The sequence below is a fragment of the Poecilia formosa genome, unplaced genomic scaffold (assembly GCF_000485575.1).
Source record: "Poecilia formosa unplaced genomic scaffold, Poecilia_formosa-5.1.2 Scaffold8, whole genome shotgun sequence".
NCBI lineage: Eukaryota > Metazoa > Chordata > Actinopteri > Cyprinodontiformes > Poeciliidae > Poecilia > Poecilia formosa.
This window is the reverse complement of record NW_006799947.1, coordinates 3,986,089-4,006,565: the sequence shown is the minus strand read 5'-3', so window position 1 is coordinate 4,006,565 and position 20,477 is coordinate 3,986,089. Positions and strand designations below refer to the sequence as shown.

Here is a 20,477-nt window from a genome sequence, read left to right as displayed (position 1 = left end):
GAACCAGGGGTGAGAACCGGAGAAAGATTGAGAGAATACACTAGAGAGAGCAAAGAGAGCAAGAGGGCGAGAGTGTGGGAGAGGGAGGATTCAAAGAGAATACAAGGAAGGAAAGTAGGTTAATTTATTTCATTTGTAACGCGTGCAAAAAAAAAAAAAAAAAAAAAGGGGGCCCCCCCCCCCAAACGGAACCCCCGACTTCATTTCAAACGTGGAGCCTTTGTTATTAAACGACCCACCAATAAAAACCAAGCCATTGAGGAATAAAAGAGCCAAAAGGAGCAGAGAAGTACAAAGACCTCCCTCCTCCCATCTCTCTCCATCTCCCTCTCTCTCTACTGCTTTCTCTGTAATGTCTCTTATAGTGCTCTGCCTCTCTCTCTCTCTCTCTCTCTCTCTCTCTCTCTCTGTCTCTCTCTGTCTTGCCTCGTCTGGCTTCGTTCTGCTTGCATGCCGTCTTAGCTGGGAGAATTCCACAGCCTTGGAGAGTCTATGTAATGGGAAAACAAGTAAAAAGGCATTCATTTTTTCTTTCGCTTCTTTGTGCATGATCGCCCGACATTGCCAGCGTTATTAAATCCACCACCTGTTTTTCATAATCATGCGCACACAGAGAGGTGGGCACCGGGCTCGCCTCGCAACCTCGGTGGGTGTCCAAGCTGCGCTCTGACCCAATGTGCCCCCGGTGCCCGATAAAGGGGAGTGGGCCCTGTTAATTACACCGAAAATTTTCAACAGGGCTCCCGCACTCACACGCAACACATGCTTGTACACTTGGAGCAGACATAAACACGGTGGCACACATTAGCATCAGCTGTTTAATGCTCCCATGGCTTACCCTGTGAGTAAAGCATGTGTCTGGATTCTGCTGCGAGCAGCTATTTGGATCTGTGACAAGCCCAGAACAGAGTGGAAATCAAAATGAAACCCGCTACGACGGGGAGTCTGCGCTGTACCGCCGGTGCCAATAATGAGAATATGTTTTTCCAAACGAGTTTCTTCATCCAAAACTGATAAAATGGGATTATTATTATGGCATCAAGGAGGCAGCCAGATCAAATGAACTTAGTGGGCTGAGGGTGTTAGTAGGGGGGCTTGCACTTGGGATCTGACAACAGAGTCAATTCTGCTAATTAACTGCCAATTAGTGGTCCCTAAATGAGAGGGATCATGATGCCTATGTTGGCAGCGTCCTGATAGTCTCTCCTTTTAGTTAGATGCACATATACACTCACTGTAGCACCACAGTGCAGCACACAAACACACACACACACACACACACATGCAGAGCTGCAACCTCTCCACACTCCGACTGTATATTTAGAAAGTCTGGGGTATGAGATGGCTGCTTTTGAGAGTCCCTGATTGCTGCCAAAAAAAGGCATGACATTTTCATCTGGGTCAAAGTTAGATAGATAACCAGCAACTTCCTTCGACTGGCCACTGCCACAGTGGCAGAAAAAAAAAAAGAAAAAAAAATGATGGAAATCTAAGACAGACATGAAGAGAGCGAAGAGGGGGGTGGAGGACCTCAAAAGCCTGTGAGTGTGTGATTCATAAGACTTAAATACTTATAAAGAATGTGGAAAAAGGCAGCTAGGCCAGTTTCACAACTTTGTTACATTTGGAAAATATTAGTTATTGTTATTTTGCATTTCATAGTGCATTTTTCTGCCAAACCAGAGAATCATAAAAAATCATAAAAAAATCATAAAAGCAAGTGTTTTTAAGTGTCTCGTTGGGCATTAAATGGGAGTGGAAAATACTTTTCCCTTGGAGGAAAGCGCTTTCTTTTTCTATGTTGTTCTCACATACTCCTAACAAATGTGTTTTATCATTAAAAGTTTTGCTCGTGAACCTTAACAAAGCTCTGAACCCCTGCAGATACAAACCAAAAAACTCTAGGAGGGTCCTCGGTTGTTCAAGCGGGAGGAAAAAAAGAAGGAAAGATCTGAATAGTGATGGAGCCCTGCTGTAAGGAAAATGAAAGAGTTCAGAGATATTAGAGCAGTTTGTTTGTGCACAATATGAGACAAATGAAGATTTGACATAAATAGATTAATGTCTGAAAGCAAATTGATTGGGCTGCAATAAATAGATTTTTTTTTAATTTATTTTTATTTTTTTAGGAATGTCCAAAATTCACTCAACCAGCTATACAGCTGAATCATGCAGCCATATGGGGCACCGATAGCTTCTAATATTCACACCCTATTTCAATGTGACTTGAAAAGAAAGGTCTTTTATAGGCTCTGCATATTCAGCTAATCTAATACATCTGGATTTTGACTCACAATCTTGGTGTTTTTCACCCTTGACAGTAACATTCATTCACACTGAAAAAGAGATTGCATTGGGTGCTGCAGCTCCAGACCCATGGGTTGTGCTCAGATATTCCCCAGACAGCAGCTTAAGATAAAAGAGCTGAGAGGAGCTGAAACAAAAATTTTACAATTTAACAGAAATATATTTTTTAAAAAAAGCATGAAATATTCTCTACATATTCTCCACACATTATTACCTGGAACCAAATGTAAATAAACAGAGACAATAGGTTAGTATTACCCTGACCTAGCACTTTAGCAAACTGCTCCAGAGAAAAGCACTGTATGTTTTAAATGTATTCACAACATTATTTGTTTAACATTCACAGCAATAAAGATTTTACCGTTTTCAGGATCTAAAGCGCCCACACTTGTTGATATCTGAACCACTAAAGTATTGGAGGACATCCCTCATGATTTCCAGTCAATATTTATGCCATAGTTTTCTTCTTTTCTCTCAGCACCTTGCTGATCATAGTTTTCTTTGTTTCATTGAAGAAAACAATCAGTGCACCATGCCTTGCCCTGAGTGGCTGCAGAGGTTTAGCCTATTTCATCTTCTCAATGGGCACAGGCTGCTTGGCGCCGTCGTCTGGCGGATATCCTTCCCTTATCATGTGACCTGTGCTCTGACAAGGGCCAAAGGTTGGCTGCGATCCGCCCCTATGTCTTAATAACTCACTCATTGTATTGCTTTCTGCCGCTAATTAGAGCCTCTCCCCAGTGCACGTATGCACGTATGGGTGCGTGTATGTGTGTGTGTGTGTGTGTGTGTGTGTGTGTGTGTGTGCTTCTGTCTGTGCATGTAGCCTGCCCCTTGGCTGTGGAGAGGAGGCAGAGAAGTAAAAATAGTGTGTGGCTTACTGCCCTCTTTATTGTTATTAGTGCTCCAGTGGCACAGCAGTCAGTCATCACAGATGCCAAGAAGTGACATATTCGTTCTCTGACTTGCTCTGCCTCTCCCTCTGCCACAGAAATGACTGCCTGTGAGATGAGGGAATAAGGAAAGGATGATTTCCTTCCCTTTTTTTAAGATGTTGTTTCTCTCAGTCATCTGTCATCACCGTCATTTCCCAGACTCATGAACCCCCCCACCCCCCTTTTACTCTCCCCAAAATGTGTGTGCTGCCGTGCATCGGCATTGCTGCAGAGGTAAATAATGGTGGGATAGTCAGCCGTGTGGGTTTATGGAAGTGAGTGAGGGCCCATCTTCCTGGGTCTGACACTGTGACATGAAAGGATTCAGTCAGGCTCCATTTAGCACAGACTGATAGCAGGACACCAGGAGCTGCTGAGACAGGCAAATACGCGGCTAGATACTGTAAACGGTAAATGTTTCAGCGTGCAGACGCCAATGCAGTGTGAGACACGGCCCTCACCTTTTCCAGACCACGCCTCCAATCTGTCTTGGGTGCAAAACGGCAAGAAAAACAAAACAAAACAAAACAAAAACACTACTTTATGGTTAACTAATGGGGTACAGACACATGTGCATGTGCAAATGCTTCCTGCTGTAATGTGCATCGCCTGCACAAACACAAACACACTTTTGGAACTATCAGCAGAACAATTGAGCCCTCCTCCTCATCTGCTCAGCACCAGCGAGGCACAATTGTGGACTTTAACCTCTTCCTTTGCTCTTTATTAACGTTGAACAGCTAATGGGGTGTGGGCTACAAGCAGGTGAGGCTGTTAGCTAATGATATGCACTAGATACTGAAGCAGGTGGAGCGTGTCGGCGGCGCTAACACAAAAGACTTCAAACCATCTGGGTTTTGTTTTCCGTGTATACAGGTGAGCGGCAGGTTAGCGCACAGGGAGGGAGGGTACCGGTGTGGGGAGGTTTGACGAGGCAAAAGTTGGGAAAAGAGCGAGATGCACTGTCCATTGACTATCACACAGAGCACCGTTGTGCCCTCACCGGGCTGCGATTGTGCCGGAGGACAAAGCCCTGATTCAGCACATCCTTTCCCCAAGGGAAAGCTCTGGTAACCGAAGACGGCGGCCATCCCCTCCCATCCACCGCCCCCCCCACTCATCCTCTCCTCCTATCTCTCCCTTCGTCTGTCTCTGTCTCCCTTGGCCCCTCTTTGGCCGGTAACGTCGCAGCAGCCATGCATCAAAGGGAACTACAGAACAATGTGAGGGCCAGCCAGGAATTTGGAAAGCTGCTTTTTTTCTCTCTCTTTTTTATCTTCTCTTTTTATAACACAGAAATGCTTCAAGTGATCCCCATATGGGCCGTATAAGGGCCGGGTAGAACCAGAAATAAATCAGCACAGAACAATGTAAATTACTGGCATGGAAAGTGAGATATGTAAAACGTCATCCGCTCGCCTCTCCTTCCCTGTAACACGTCCCTTTAATGTGGAAGCATCCTGTGCTGACCAAACTCAGAGTAAACCACTGATGGCCTCGCAGTACAATATTCCTCTCCTCTTTAGTGTCTTATTGAAAATTTTACTCCATGTGAACGTTTATTCATGCAGCTATTGTCATTTTTCAACTCCACATGACAATGTGTAGATAATTTGACATTGATGCATATGCACATAAACATGGAGTACCTTGCAAAACCCTCTGTGCCCTTTAAATATGTTCACTTTTTGCCACATTACAACCACAGACTTCCTTCTGTTTTACTGGGATTTTATGTGATAGATCAAAAATAAGTAGTGCATACATTTGAAGTGGACAGAAAAATAATAGCACGACCTTCATGTTTTTTTTTATGAATAAAACTGCGACACTGAGGTGGAGACTCTCCTTTCAGCAGGACAAAAGCCCTAAACATACAGCAGGAGCTACAGCAGAATGGTTGGGATCAACGCATCCTCACCTGGTAGACTGACCATATCACAGTCCAGACTTTAATCCATATGTGTTTACAGAAGCTCTCCACAGTCTGACTGAGTTTCAGATATTTTGCAAAAAAAAGAATACACTCTATACGTGCTATGCTGGTGAACACGTGCCTGAAAAACACATCCAACTGTTATTGCAACAAAAGGTGATTCTCCAACCTATTCTACCCAAGCATAACTAAATTTTGAGAGTTTTACTTATAAATCATATTATAGGCTCCTTAAACTTCACAATTTAATTCTAGCGTGTGTGTTAATGTATGACAGAAAACCCCAATAGAAGATATATTCCTCTTCATCAGATTAACCTAATGGTCTTGTTTCAAAGTTTGTGGACAAAATGTGACAAAGTTAGAAGAAAATAAAAAAAAGCATGAATACTTTCGCAAGGCTTCAAAAAAATTGTGCTCGGGTAAAACGAATCTGATGCTTAAATTTCACGACTAAAGATAAGTCAGGGACTCTGCTTACATCTGTCTATGCCTCAATCTGTTACTCTGTCTCTCTCCTCCCAGTTTAGCTGAGTATTTCCGCATTAATCACCATGACATAGGCAAGGCAACTCAATTTTCTGCTCCTGTAGGTAAGGTGCACGACGTGGCATGAGGCATGAAACAGGCAAGCGGGGTCTAATCTTTGGTTACTGGTGTAATTGAAATGCTATCCACACTGTAGGGTGCATTAAAGTCTGATAACAACGGTTCCTGTGGCCAATTTAAGTAGCTTGACTTCCCCTGGCTACAAGGGAATAAAGCAAAAGGGTGTGTGAAAGAGACAGAGCCATTTTAGGGTGGGGAGGGTGGAGGTTCGGTGGCGGGGTAAGAGGAAGGGAGGCGTTGGGGGAGGAGGGAGGGGGAGGAGGGGAGGGGGGCTGATAGATAAGGCTGACAAACCCGGCTAATTCTGCAGGCATGTTTCTCATTGTGATCCGGTAAAAATGAGGAGGAAAAAAAAATGAATCACAGAACCAAAAAATCAATTGACCCTCGGGTGGCTTGTCAGGGCTGCGAGGCTGATAAACCTAAAAGCTTCGTTAATGTCGGCCTGCCTGTATCCAACAGATAGAGCACTTTGTAAATGAACCCGCTTTGATAAATATATTAAGGAAAGCTGTGAATAAAAGGCACAGACTTGTCATTTGTAAATAGAACCCCCACTACATGGAATTAGAATGATAAAATGGGGTTCCATATAATTAAGTTTGTGTAAGACCTGAAATCCGTGCAAATACCTTCCTGGAATTTTGAAAGGAGGCTGTCAGTTCAATTAATCTGAACATCAGCCTGAGAATGTACTGAACCAAATTAAGCCGCAGATAAAACCTGGGCTAGTATTTTGATAAGTAATTCCTGTATCATTTCTTTGCTTCTGTGATCATTTTATTTAATCCACCACCCCCAGTTATGTGCTAAGCCATCTACAAAGACCCTGCTGGCCAGGCCACCAAAACCTTAATCCACCGTATAGCTCATGTAAAACGGGGAGGGGGTGGAAGCCAGTTTTGCTTGTTGTGGGGCATTCGTGGCAGTGCTTGGAATCATTTTTTTTTTTTTTTTTTTGTGGATAAAGGGGTGCGGTAGACATGAGAGCTGCTGTAGGGATGGCTTACAATCTCTGTCTGCTTCTTTCAATATATCCAACTATATATATATATATATATATATATATATATATATATATATATATATATATATATATATATATATATATATACATGCATCAAACCCGCAAAGATCACAGACTCAGCTGCAGAACACTGTACCGATAACACTGGCACATCCCCGTAGCACAAACATAATAGTGCCACAAAGGTTGTCACTGTTTGTGAGCGTGTGTGTGTGTCTATGGATGACGGGGAGGGATGTACATAAACGGTTTTCACACTTTAGGAGTATTAGCCGTCATGGCTGGTGGGTAGACGTGGAGGCAAAAGGCTTTTGAGAATGAAAGGCAGAGCGATGCTGTTGGCGGAGATAGGGAAGGCGGAAATCTTAACTCACCAGTTGTTTACTTGTAAGATGGTGAGGCCTGTGTCTTGGGCTAGCTGCTTCTTCTGCTCTTCAGAGGGGTATGGATGCTGCAGGAGGAAGCAGACAGGGGCAAAACACAAACATGAGCCACTTTGACATAAAGATTAACAGGAGCATGGACATTTCTAGGAAATGAACACATGAACATACTTGTTTTCAACATATTCAGCCACAAACCTGAATGTATTATCGCTTTTATGCGAGAGACCAAATTAAAGAAGAGCATAAACAACTAAGTAAAACGAAAATGGGGAGGATATGGCAGAAGTGCAAGTCTAAGAAGTCTTCATTCTCCACCTAAATTAACGGCCTGATTAGGTTTCCTGGTTAATCAGAGAAGCAGGAAACCAGGATACCCATTATTACTTTGGAGGAGCTGCAGAGATCCACACCTCATAGGATAACAACGATTCCACGAAGGCCTTCATGGGAACGTGAACAGAACAAAGTTATAAGAAATTCAGTTTGCCTTTTGAGACAAAGCTAAACATTTTGGCTTATAAGCAAAAGACTGTGTGGACATCAGCCTAAGGAGACCATCCCTCATAGTGAAACATGGTGGTGCAAGCATCATACTGTAGGGGTGACTTCCTTGAGTAGGGACATCTGCTGGTCAAAGTAGATGTTTGGGTGACTTTAGTTTAATTCAGGCTCTAAAACCCTTGAATGTTTTCCTTCCAGTAGGACAACTACCATAAACATACAGCGAGGGCTGCAAAACGATTGTTGGGATCAATGCATATGCATGTGCTAGAATGGCTCAGTCAAAGTCCAGAGCAATAAATAATCTATGGTAAAATTTAAAGATTGATATCCAGATATGTATCTCATCTAAAGTGAAGGAACTTAAAATTGTTTGCAAAGAAGAACTGGTTAGATGGTAACGATGTATTCAAAAAGGTTTGTTTTTGTACTTCAAAACCATGACGCTGTCAATGCCGTCTCTCAATGCATGCAATTCTTTACGTTGATTCATTACATAAAACCCTCAATCTAAAATGTGAGGTTTGTGCTTATGACACGGCAAAATCTGGAAGAGTTAAAGGGCTGCGTGAGTTATATTGCATGCTGCTGCACATTGTTGCACGCATGCAATATGCTCCTGTGTTTGTTGCATTGTGTAATCTAAGACTGCACCTACTTGTGACCTCCACCCAACCCTGCCACTCCCTCACGCGGTATGGACATTCAGGATGCATGCTTTCACCCACTCTCGCACACAATCACGCTCAAAATTCTGTGTTAAACCAGTCAAAGCTGGTCAAACAAGTTTGTCAAAACTGTCAGTTATGATAACCCCGTTTTAAAAATCCCCAAGCTGCCCACACAGACAAAATAGGAAAACTTCAACATATATAGTGTGTATGCTAAACGTATGTGTTGCACACAGAGCTAAAGAAGACACTTAGAGACATATACGCAGGCTGACAAGACTGCAGCTGGCCCAACGCAGATATTGTAGTGTCTGAGAATCCTTTCATAATACCAGGCAACAAAATGAGTGGGAGCAGATTTGCAGCAAATACATTTATCTTTCCTTGAATGTCTGACATGTATCCTGGCGGTGGCTTTTTCACCGAGAGCAGCTGAATAGGGGCTAATGCCAAAGGAACTGAATACTGTGAAATCTCCTCTACAGCTCTGCCAGGATTTTTTACCTGAAAATGGAAATCTCCGACAAGGGCTGCAATGAAACTATTTGTGTCAGGTCCAATCTAAAAAACATTGGTTGATATAAATGGCAGACCTTGGGCTGCCTCGCTCCCTCTGGGCCTGCTATGAAGCATGACAAAACAACAGTGATCGCTGGTGACAGATGTCTTTAAGGGCCAGATTAAGAGTCGGGGCGCACGCAAACGAAACAAATGAGACACTATGTGTTTCATTCAGCCCGTGTGCATGCGCACACAGAAAGCGTGTGCAAACAGAAATACACACAGGCGCATAAAAACCTTCACAGGCATGACACCTGCAAATCAAAACAAAGAAAAATTCTCTTTGAAAAGGTGACGTTTAAATCCCTCTCTATTTTCAGATGGTTTCAGGCGTCACTGACACACGTTCCCCTTTTTTCCGGCAAAAAAAGAAAAAAACAAAACAAAAAAAAACCCAACCTCCAATCATCAAAACTTTGGCCTCGTCATTTCAGCTCTTGAGCTCATCAAGAGAGCAAACTCTACAGCTGGTGATGCTCTACTGGCTTGTGCTAATTGAATCCAATTTTAACGCGACGTGATAACAGTTGCTCAAGAAGCATTTTCTCATTTACTGTGGAAATAATTGATGTAAGTGTGAGTTCATATCGGTGCGGAGGAGGATTTCATTTTTTTCAGGTAGCCCTGCCTGTTTCAATGTTTTAATTAAAGGATAGATTAAAAATATGGTTCAAGGAATGTGCACAATTAATACCAAACAAGACTCAGATTGGACAAATAATGAGTCCCAGCCGCAGAGGAGGATTAATCTGATTTGTACTTATGTACACAGACCCTTTTAATATGCTAAAATCATTAACTAAGGGACAATGATAATGCTTGCATAGAAATGCAATTTTTGATTGCCAGGTGCTGACATTTCCTTGGCTAGCAATGATAGGGTTATTGTGCGTATGTGTGTATGCGTGTGTGCGTGTGTGTGCGCAAATGAAAGTGTGCATAAAGAGAAGATGCATTGGTGCATAGAGAAAATAGACGTCTATGCATCTGCATGTTTGCCTTATTTGTGCACATCCTCTCCACAGCAGCGTGATTCAGGAGTGCAGCCTGTTTTCCCACACCCCTAAAACTTCTATGCTTCCATTGTGTTCATCTGAATCCTCTTGCACATGTAACAGAGCAAGCACAGACACATACATGCACATGTGCACAGAAACAACCGCAGGCGGATTCTTGGGTAAAGATACCTTGGCAGGGATGGGGTTCGGGTTTAGCCTAGATTGGAAATGGGAGTGGGTCATTTACATTGTATTAAGGCTTCCTCAGCCTCTCAGGCCCAGACCTGGTCATCAATCGCCTACTGTCAGCCAAAGCGCGCTCTAGCCTGGTGATAAATACGCCGGCCAGCGGCACAGCTCGTCCAGCAGCCTCCACGTAATGAATGGTTTGAACAAACAAGAAAGATGTCTCATCAAGGAGAGTGGGGACGTTAAAGCCCCCTTGCACACAAAACCCCTGAGTAAGGAGATTTACTCTGACCGCATAGACACGACAGTAAAAGAAAAAATCCTATTTTGTCCAGCTCATGCCTCTTCCAGCTCTCACCCTTTAACCCGTTCCTTCTCCAGCTCTCTGTGATCTTCCTTCCTCTCCTTGCAATCCTGCAAGATGTTTTCACAGATGCACTTCCACACTTGCACAAGAGGCACAGTGCCTTGTAAAAGCATTCACACCCCTTAAACCTTTGTAGCAGGTTTTCACGGTACAACCACAAACCATGATGTATTTCAGTGGGATTTTCTGACGCAGACAAACCCAAGAAATGCACAATTGTGAAGTGGAAGATACTTCAACAACATCTTGATGGGGTCGGGGGATTCTTTTCATCAACAGGGTCAAAAATCTAATATGAGTTGATGAGGAAATGAACGGAGCAAAACCCAGAGGAATCCCGTGAAAAAAACAAAACAAAAAAAAAAACAAATCTGCTCGCTAAATAGTCGAGACTGGAGTGGAGGTTCACCTTCCAGCAGTTCAGTGACCCTGAACATTTCGTCAGAGCTAAAGTGAAATGGTTTATATAGCCAAAGCATATACATGTATATCACAAGTATAACTGCTGAAACTTAAAAATGAATATTCTCCAATCTCTCTGAGTGATCCTGACTTTGCGAAGATGAATTGGCCGAAAGTTTCAGGGTGTAGTTGTGTAAATATGGTAAAGACAATTTGTAGCTGCAATTATAGCCAAAGATAGTTTTACAAAGTGTTGATGGAGTTGAATAAATACAAGACAATAAACGTATTTATTCATTGATTGACTTTGCAGGTCAAACACATAAAATCCCAATAAAATGTATTATTTTATGTGCATAACCTGAAGAAATAGGAAAAAGGTTTAATGTGGTATAAATGCTTATCCAAAGCACCTTTGCAGTCACACACAACTAAAGAAATTAGTTTTATCTGCATCCTGAAGAGTTCATCTTTCCAGTGATGCTTATACACAAACATATTTAATGATTCAAGACCAATTACTCAGACAATTTGACACAGCAGGCTAGACCGCTGTAAAAATATGAGAAATTACTATTTAGGTCTCAAACTAATCTGTTATTGGTAATAGTAAGTAAATCTGGTAATTGGTAATCAGCCAATAAGCACACACACAAAAAAAAAAATCTTCTCAGAGTTGGAAAAGGAAGTAGTCACCCCTAATGTGTTCTCTTCTGGAAATCTTTTCAACTCTCTGGAGACTCTGTGACATGACTATTTAATGACCGAAACACAAACACGCTGGGAGAACAGGAAGAGTATTGATAACCTCCCAAACAGCTTCGGATCCATTCGATATGTTCCGTTAAAAACACCAAAGCCAATATCCTTACAAGGTTTTACAGCAAGACGTAAAAACCGCCTGCAAATGATTTCGGTCAATTTCAATTTGTCTCGGCGCAAGTGTTAAGCTAAAACCACTCTGTTAATTATATAGAAATGTATTTAAGAGAAGAAGACATGCGGTGCGATCTATTTTAAGACACGTAGCCTTGTTCTGACAGCCTGCACAGGCAGATCGCACTCCGCCATTCATCAGAGCATCGGGCTATGTCTGCATATTTGTATGTGTGACTGACTGCTGGCTAAATTGCAGGGTCTGATGTGCTCCCTGCTCTCTGATAAGCCTGGAAGTAATAGCCCCATTGGTTTCTGAACATTACAAGCGGAGGTAGCTCTATCATCTGCTGGGTATGGTCCTTAAACCCCCCCTGAGCCCAGCTTGGCATTTTAACACACACCACATATAATAACCACATGTACTGCTGGACCACTCTTACTTCAGAGCACACCTTTCGCCCACGCTGACTCCCATCTACTCATTCAACACCCAGTTTGCCATATATCACTTTTGTACTCTCCTGACACCTATTTGCAGCCGTCATCAAATCCCACAGCCCGATCATTATCCCAACTGCTCCGTGCAACCCCCACCACTTCCCCAGCTCTGATGCCTCCACTCCACCCACTGATCATGCAGCCCCCCTCACAGGAGCCGCCGGTGGACCTCCATTGATTAATTACATCATCAGTGTGTGACATGAGTTATGGAGCCAGGTCAAAAGGTTGCGGTGGCTTGCAAACCTATTCCATGCTAATGACTCCCAGGAAATCACAGGCCATTGGCTGTTTACCCCCAGTGCCATGGCAACACAAAGGATTTGCTCAGGATGACTTCTGTGATTAGATCCCAGTCACGCTGTCTGCTGGATAGCGATTTCAGATCATCTGCTTTTATCTTTTACTTAGTTGAATTGTTTGTTTATTTTGGAAAATAAACGTGCAAAATACAATTTTACCAGGTTATTTTCTTTGTGTTGTTAACCATTGAGCAGTTCTATTGTGACTTATTGTGTCAGGTTCTGGAGAAATATTGCATTCAAACTTTGATTGGAATCATATTTGTTTTTAATCAAAGTGACTGGGGGATGATAATAATATTCCCTGTCAGGAACAAATGAAGGAATGACATTTTAATATGGATTCTGCATGGAGCAGGACTAAGATTGGCATATTTTAAATATGAAGTTGTCATAGTTAATAACATTAGGATGGGATTCTTTGACAAATGACAACGAGATGGAATACATACCAGCATTAATGAAAGATCAAACAGATACGTCAAATAAATTTAGCATAAGTTTTCAAATCAAAAACAATCCACAGCACAGTGCAGAGCATTTACCCTGCACTCAGCCCACCTGCACTTGTTATGATAGGAGGAGAATGAGTTTGTTTGGCCCATTTTTTCTCTGCAAAATAGTGAGGAAATCACCGGCCATTGGCTCTCCAGGACGATTGAGTGCATCTGTGGACAACAATTTTTAAGTCCTGGCTCAGGTTCTCACATGAAAATAACACTGGCTGTATGTTTAGCGAGACTTTTCTTCTGGAAGGTGAACCTCCGTTCTAGTCTCAAGTCACTTACAGCTTGTAACAGTTTTTTCTTCCAGGATTACTCTGCATTTACCTCTCTCTGTCAATGTTCCTGTCACCTCTGATCAGTTGCCCTGACCCTGATGAAGAAAAGTATCCCACCAGCATGATGCTGCCACCACCATGTTTCACTGTGGGGATGGTGTCTTTAGGTCGATGCAGGTGACTTCTAAAGGCTGGCGAGGTTACTGGATTTTGTTACAGGGAGTCAGAGTAGTGAGGGGAGAGCACACAAGTGCACCCCAGATTTTTATTTTACGATTTAAGATAAAACTAAAAACAATGTACTGTATAACTTTTCTTCCACTTCACAATTCTCACTCCCAGAAAAATAAAAAAAAAAGAAATAGAACCCCCCCCCCCGAAGAATCTGAGGTAAAGACGTTAAAAGGGCATTGATACTTTTGCAGCCCACTTTATGACAGCATATGAGAAAAAGTAGAAACAATGTCCTTTTAGTGTCATATATATTTTGTATCATACTGTATTTTTCGCTTTCTTCCCCTTCTTCTGCACATTTTTGTAGGTAGAGGTGGGACATATCACAGGGCGTTTGTTTTATTTCTCTAGGAACTGCATTGCTTCCTGACAACAGTCAGAAATGGGGCAAGAATGCCGCATGACTCAATGACTCAACCCTGCTGCCTGCCCTCTTGATTACACACACACACGCACACACACGCACACACGCGCGTGCGTGCACACACACTCCAAGAGATCCAGACTACTTATAAACAGAACTCACATGATGCCAAACAACAAACCGCACGCACTGCATGCCAACCTCAGATAACAGCAAATGAAACTACATTTACATCTGCACCTCATACAATCTGCATTCAGAACATACCACTATGCTTCTGTCTCTCCCACTCCAAACTCCGAAGCGTCCACACTCAATAAGCACTCTCTGTGGACTCCCTTCGACAGTAAAACAGTGATGATTGCAAATAGAATGTGAATAAGTGGGGCTTACAGCATCTGATGCAGAGGGAAAAGGCCCCTAGTCTGTCTGTCTACCTCTCTGGCTGGCTGGCTGGTAGGCTGCTTGGCAGCGCATCAGTACTACTCCCACTGTTGCTACCACAGCTACACCCCCTCATCCCCCCCGCCCCCCACAACAATCGCTGGCTGGGCTCCTAAAGCCAGCTCCTGGATCCCAGCCAGCAGCCTGTTTGCTCTACACCATTAATTTATGTTCACTGGAGACAGTGCAAGGTTGTAGAGAGGCTCTATGCCATAACTGGCCTGCTCGCTTGCCAAGCTACAGCAAAAGTAAAGTGAGAGAAGAGGAGAGAGGTGGAGGGAGGGCTGAATGGAGAGAGGGTGAGGAAGAAGCCCCGGAGGGTGTAAAGATATAGGCATCTGATTGTACCAATCTCCATGAGGCTAAATAGCAATCACTCCCACAAAATCCCAATGCACCTCCAGACATAGCAATTGACCAACAAACAGAAAAAGATGTTTAAGGGGGATTTTGTCAAGCAATATCATGTATAATAGAGTAGGAAAACATCCCTTGGATCAATGAAAAATAAGACTGTTAAAATCTGATTCATTATATGGATTGAAGTCTGAAAATTCACAAATACAAAGTGAAGTTCCCAATACATCTGTCATGCTTGTATTTATGAGCTGCGTACATCCTGTGAAGATGTTGTAGGACGTCAGACTTGCAGGTCGATGTCGTCTTTTCTACTTCCATGAAGTAAAATGCCATCAACACAATCCAGAGCAGATCCTCCAGGATCTCTTATCCATCCTTTGAGCACAACTTAGTTGGTGTCAAAACCCTATTCTTTCGTTTCGTGCTTTCTCCACACCACATTTTTTTTTCCACCTCTGCTCAGCTCATCTCATTCACATATTTCAAAGTTTTCACCCAACCTTTAAGCCAGGTCCTAGAGGGCAGGAATTTGGCCTGCTTTTTCAGACCAGTCTGCAGTCTTTGTTGTGGTAACTGCCTGCTCAGGGGCACCCAGCTCTGTTCTGCTCTTTCCTCTCCGGCTTGTCTGATGTGAGCACACAGCCCCACTCACTACTTTTAAGTTGTTGGCACTTTTCTCTAATTCTCTAAAATCACTCCCCCGTTCTTTGGTCCTCTGTGATGTTGCTTGTTGCAAGTGAGAAGTAATTGGTGTCCCGCCTTTGTGAGGTACTTTTAAGAGCCATAAGCAGATCATTAGTGTCCTGGTGGGCCCATCAGAGCAGAGGTCCCACCCCCGTTTTTCCCATATGGAACAATATCTACAGCACTTGTTATTGTTGCCACTCATAAACCCAAAAATTAAACTTTAATAAGTCTCTGATTCAAGATTTTTACTTTTGATACCACAGCACTCCTTGGATAAGAAGTAAAAAAGAGAGGACTCTATGCAGTTAGACCAAAGTGTTCAAGCAATATTGGGAAAGCACAGATAATAAGCACTCGTAACCTAAACCTTTCTGACAGAGTGTATCAGAAAAAGTATCTAACAAACATTATCCATTGCATGTCATTCATTCTGGGGGATCCCTAGGTGTTCCCAGGCCAGAAAGGTAATATAGTCCATCTAGTAAACTCTGGGTATTTCTCTACTGGGACATGCCTGAAAACCCTCAATAGATCAGCTGGTATCCTAATCTGATGTCCAAACTACCCAAACTGTCTCCTTTCAATGCAGAGGGGAAAAAAACTGCTTTAATTAAAACTCCCTTGGATTATGGAGCTCCTTAATTTATCTCAGAATTTAATCCCAATGACTCTAAAAAGTCAGCTAACTTCATACGCTTGTTTCTGTGATCTTGTTCTTTTGATCAAGCTCTATGTCTCATAAATAGGGTCAGGGTCTGCAAACATTAACAGACCGGTGTCCTTTTTTTTGGCTCAACTCTTTCTTCACCCTGAAAGTCCAGAGCAGTGCCCAGATTACTGCAGACAAATTCCCAATCCGCCTATATATCACGCAACATCACTCCATCATTACCACCACTAGTGAACAAGACACCAAAATATTTAAATTCTTCTGCTTAAAGTAAAGATTGATCCCCCAACCCGAAAAAAAATCCATCTGCCTTTTATCATGTTGAGAAGGGCCTCCAAACAAGAGGAGCTGAGACTCATCAAAACCACTTCTCTCTCAGTGGTGAACAGCTCCAGTACACGCAAAAGATTATTACTTGGCAATATCAATAGAGACACATCATAAGCAAACAGCAGAGATGAAACCGTAAGACGAAGCACTCTGCACTTATTAGCAACCACAACCTTTCTCACTTAATCTTCTTCCCTTGCTGTGCTCTTCAGATTATGTTTAAATTCACCATTCAAAGTGAAGCGGTGCTGATCTTTGATTTGAATAGAAAAATTGGGCGGCTTCAATATCTCTTTCCACTCAATGCTTCAGCTCCTCAATGTTATCCATCTTCATGAGAATAAGGATTTCAGCATGCAGCCAGCACCTCTTCTAGCTGTCTCCCTCTCTCTTCCTAGTCTATACCCCTGTCTCTTTAAGACTTCGCATTCTCCAGAGAAAGGCCTGTACGTTCTAATCGTGAGCCTCGGGATACAACAACAAGAGCACAACCACTTACAGAAGACAAACAAGAAACCCCTGGGGGCAACCTCGGAATGTCAAGCCAATTTGGGAGATATCATAGGACATTTGTAATGTCAATTTCTGTTTTAAGGTCAGAAATCAAAGCCAAACATGGGGGGTAACATTTGTCCATTACATTGCAGTCAGGAACACCCCCCCACCCCCCTTCCTTGCCAAAAAACAGCTGCAGGGGACACTTCCTGTTTGCTAATGATGCTAAATGTGTTGAAGTCAACCATGTCAAATTTTCTCCCCGTCTGAATGGACAGCTGGGGCGGAAGGCAGCCTTTTTTCCCCCCTCTCCTCCAATGCCTGAATTTTTCTATTCCTGATGCATGTAAGAGAAGTTCCTATAGGCCTACTATAGACAGACACTTCAAATTGTGTCCCTTTCAGTAAGACTGACTTATATAACTGCTGCAAATCAGAGGTGCATTCAGTGACATAAAGCCAACCAAGCCCTAATCATTCTTTACTCTGTGCCAACCTGTTGTGCCTGCTCTTTGTCACTGAATACAGTTTTCCTCCGGTCGGAAATGCACGACTTTGGTGCTGTCCTTTTATCTAGGTGCGTTTGAGTCAAAGAGATTTCTTCTGTCGTTGCTCGACACCCAGGGGCATCTGGCTGCATGAAGCTGTGTGGACTGACAAATGCCCTCAGGATCTTTCCCTTTCTTAATGTTCCTCAACATGTCAAAGGAGTTAAAATGCCTTTATGAAACACTGCAAAGACATAAGTAGAATAGAGAAGAGAAGGCTTTCGCAGCTTTTAGGCTGAATCTTTAAGTGCATTCTTCCATCCTCTCTTTCCCTCGGCTTGTAGTGGTTTAAGGCTCAATCCTGCCCGGGGGCCGAGGTGACCTTTTTGACCTGGCTGGCCTGCCTAGCTACAGCCTTCTCGTTTGTTAGGCGCTTTATCCACTGACAAAGCAGGCAGGAAGTTGGCAGCAACCCAGCAGCCCCATGGGAGGATGACCATCAGCTAGCTCAGCTTACCGCTTATTACAGGATGGTGGGGAGCATGTGTATTTTGAGTGTCTGACTGCATGATGGTGTGTGTGTGTGTGTGTGTGTGCGCGTGTGCTCAAAGCTTGTTTTCACACACTCATGTTTATAAATAAAAAAAAATATATGTTTTGCATGTGGCTGATCAAAAACAATAAAATGTGATTGACCCTGTTTTTTGCTAGGTCGATGTTTTACATTGTTAGCTAATGACAGGCACAGAACAAGCCCGGAAGCCACAAACCTTCTCTCGAAGCAAACCAGATCAGCCACGCATGTTAGCAACAGTCAGGCAAGCTTCCAGCCGCCGGACTCCTGGGACTCCAGCACACTTCAGTCTTTCTCTCTTTGCTCGCTCCGTCCTCCTCTTCCTCCTCCTCTCTCCAGCCTGCTCATCAGAGCGCTCAGAACAGCTCACCAAAGCATTATATCATAAGATTCTCCGGTTTCACTCGCGCCACTCTATAAAAGTCAGGTAATTCATACTTCATTTATATACCTTCCCATTAATAAAGCTGATGAACTTTTCACTCCTTAAATCTAATGGGCCATTTTAACAGGACTTTGAGTGCCTGCCGTTTTCTCTCCATCTTCCTTCTATTGCTTTTAAAAAGGATAATCCTCGGATTCCCAACTGCTACTTGCAGTATATAGACAAGAAGGCTTCTCAGAATTTTAAGACTTTTGGCTGACCCCTTATATGGAGACAAGCTGTGACTTGTAATTTATAGTTTGATTTTTATTTTTTTTTATTTTTATTTTGTTTTGTTTTTCTCCTTAAATCTTTCTGTCTAGATGCAACAGAAGGTTGTTGACCTACAGGCCTAGCGCAAGGCATGATGGCTCCCCGGCTCAGAGGCTGTTGACAAGCGTCTGTGGTCTTTTCAACAACTCGCTGAACCACCCCCCCTCAACCTTCCCTTCTCAGGAATGTAACACAACCGCTTACTGAGGTAACCTAAGCCCCTCCCCTCTCCCCATCCTTCATTTACAGCAAGCGAGAGAGACAGAGACCAACTGGGGGTGTTAGACAGCTGTCCTCCATCTCATCATCTAACTCTTGCTCCCGCTCTATTTCTCCTCCTCTCTTTAGATTTGCTTCTAGCCCACTGCCTGTGGAATAATTAATGATGCAATTGAGCTGAAGAGAGGACTCTGATCAGCAGGGGCCATTCGTGAATGCCTGTGTAACCGTTTTATGCGGGAATGGAAAATAGAATCTGAGAAAGGTATGATGAGACAGATAGGCAAGAGAAGGAGAAGGACATAACACAGTTGGACGATGAAAGGGGTAGATTGTTAATAGTCTGTTCACCCTAAAATCTGCCATGGCTCACTCAAGTTTAATCCTCCATCCCCATCCCCCCTTCTCCTCTTGTCCGTCCTCATGGCAGAATTGGGGGGCCTGACCTGTCTGGTGATTGATGGTAATGTCTCAGGAAGTCATTTTCCCTGACAGCACCCTGCCGCCTTTCACCAGGCCTGGTGCAGAGGTGAGCCCATCACACGGACGCTTTTAACTCTTTGCTCACTCCCTCTCACAGGTTTGATGCACCCATATATCACACGAAGCTCTTAAGCCCGCAACGCCGTCACCACTCAAAACAGCAATGCGTAAGACATAAGTCGGCTCGGCCTGCTTTTAAATATCAGAAATGGAATAATGTCTGGTTTTAATCATTGCCCATGATGAAGTTTCAAACTGTTAATGTTTCCTTTTAAAGTAAATTTTCCCTCAACATCATATTTGTTGATCTGATGAATATATATATATTTTTTATTATTATTTACCATCAAACATTGAAGCAAGAATCAGTGAAAGTGTCTGGGCTGTAGAACTGTGGGATGGATTTCTAAAGACATTTATGTATTCATTACAACTACATGCATATCAAAATGGCACAAGCAGTCCTCTCTCTCTTCCAGCTGCTACTAGCTGTCTAAATCTTAAGTTAGCTAACTGTTAGCTGGATGTTTGCTGTCTTCAAAATGTTTTGCTTTGATATTTTAACTTAATAGATTGTCACATTTATTAAACTACCTAAAACTAATGGTCTGCTGGTGCTCAACAAAACTGCCAGTTAAGAAACTTTGTCTCAAGCAGTTAAACAAATGTATATCTTTGTCAAAAATAATTAATAGTGCACATAAATTTAGTCACAACTTCCTGTAAACCTTCAAAATAAAAGCAATGATGCACTATACTTAGTAAGAGACGGAGAGAGACATATTTGTTCATTTAATTACCAGCGGTTTTTGGACAAATTGCAGGTATTTCCAACTATTAAAATGTCAATTTATTTTATTTTTTAGTTTTTTGCATAAATCTCTGCAAACTATCTTGTATCCGATCTACTGAGCAAAGCCCTGATTCAGGTTGCTGGAGACACATCCCTTCAGCTCTATTTACGACCTCCATTATAGCAATTAGGACATGATTCGAACACTAGGAATGCTGTGCTATGTTGCGGAATTGCTAACATCTGCCACATCTCTGCTCCATGTGTCAAAGCAGAGTTGTCGTTTCTTA

The 20,477-nt window shown here is 42.8% G+C and overlaps 1 protein-coding gene across 7 annotated transcripts in view; it reads right to left on the bottom strand.

Annotated features, from left to right (window-relative positions):
- The window catches only part of meis2a (Meis homeobox 2a), a 98,292-nt gene that overhangs the window by 28,757 nt on the left and 49,058 nt on the right, over positions 1-20,477 (bottom strand). For all 7 annotated transcript variants that reach the window (XM_016662747.1, XM_007576128.2, XM_007576142.2 and 4 more), the window contains exon 9: positions 7,189-7,265. In XM_016662747.1, coding sequence (XP_016518233.1) covers positions 7,189-7,265 — 77 coding nt within the window. The remainder of the gene's footprint in view (positions 1-7,188; positions 7,266-20,477) is intronic.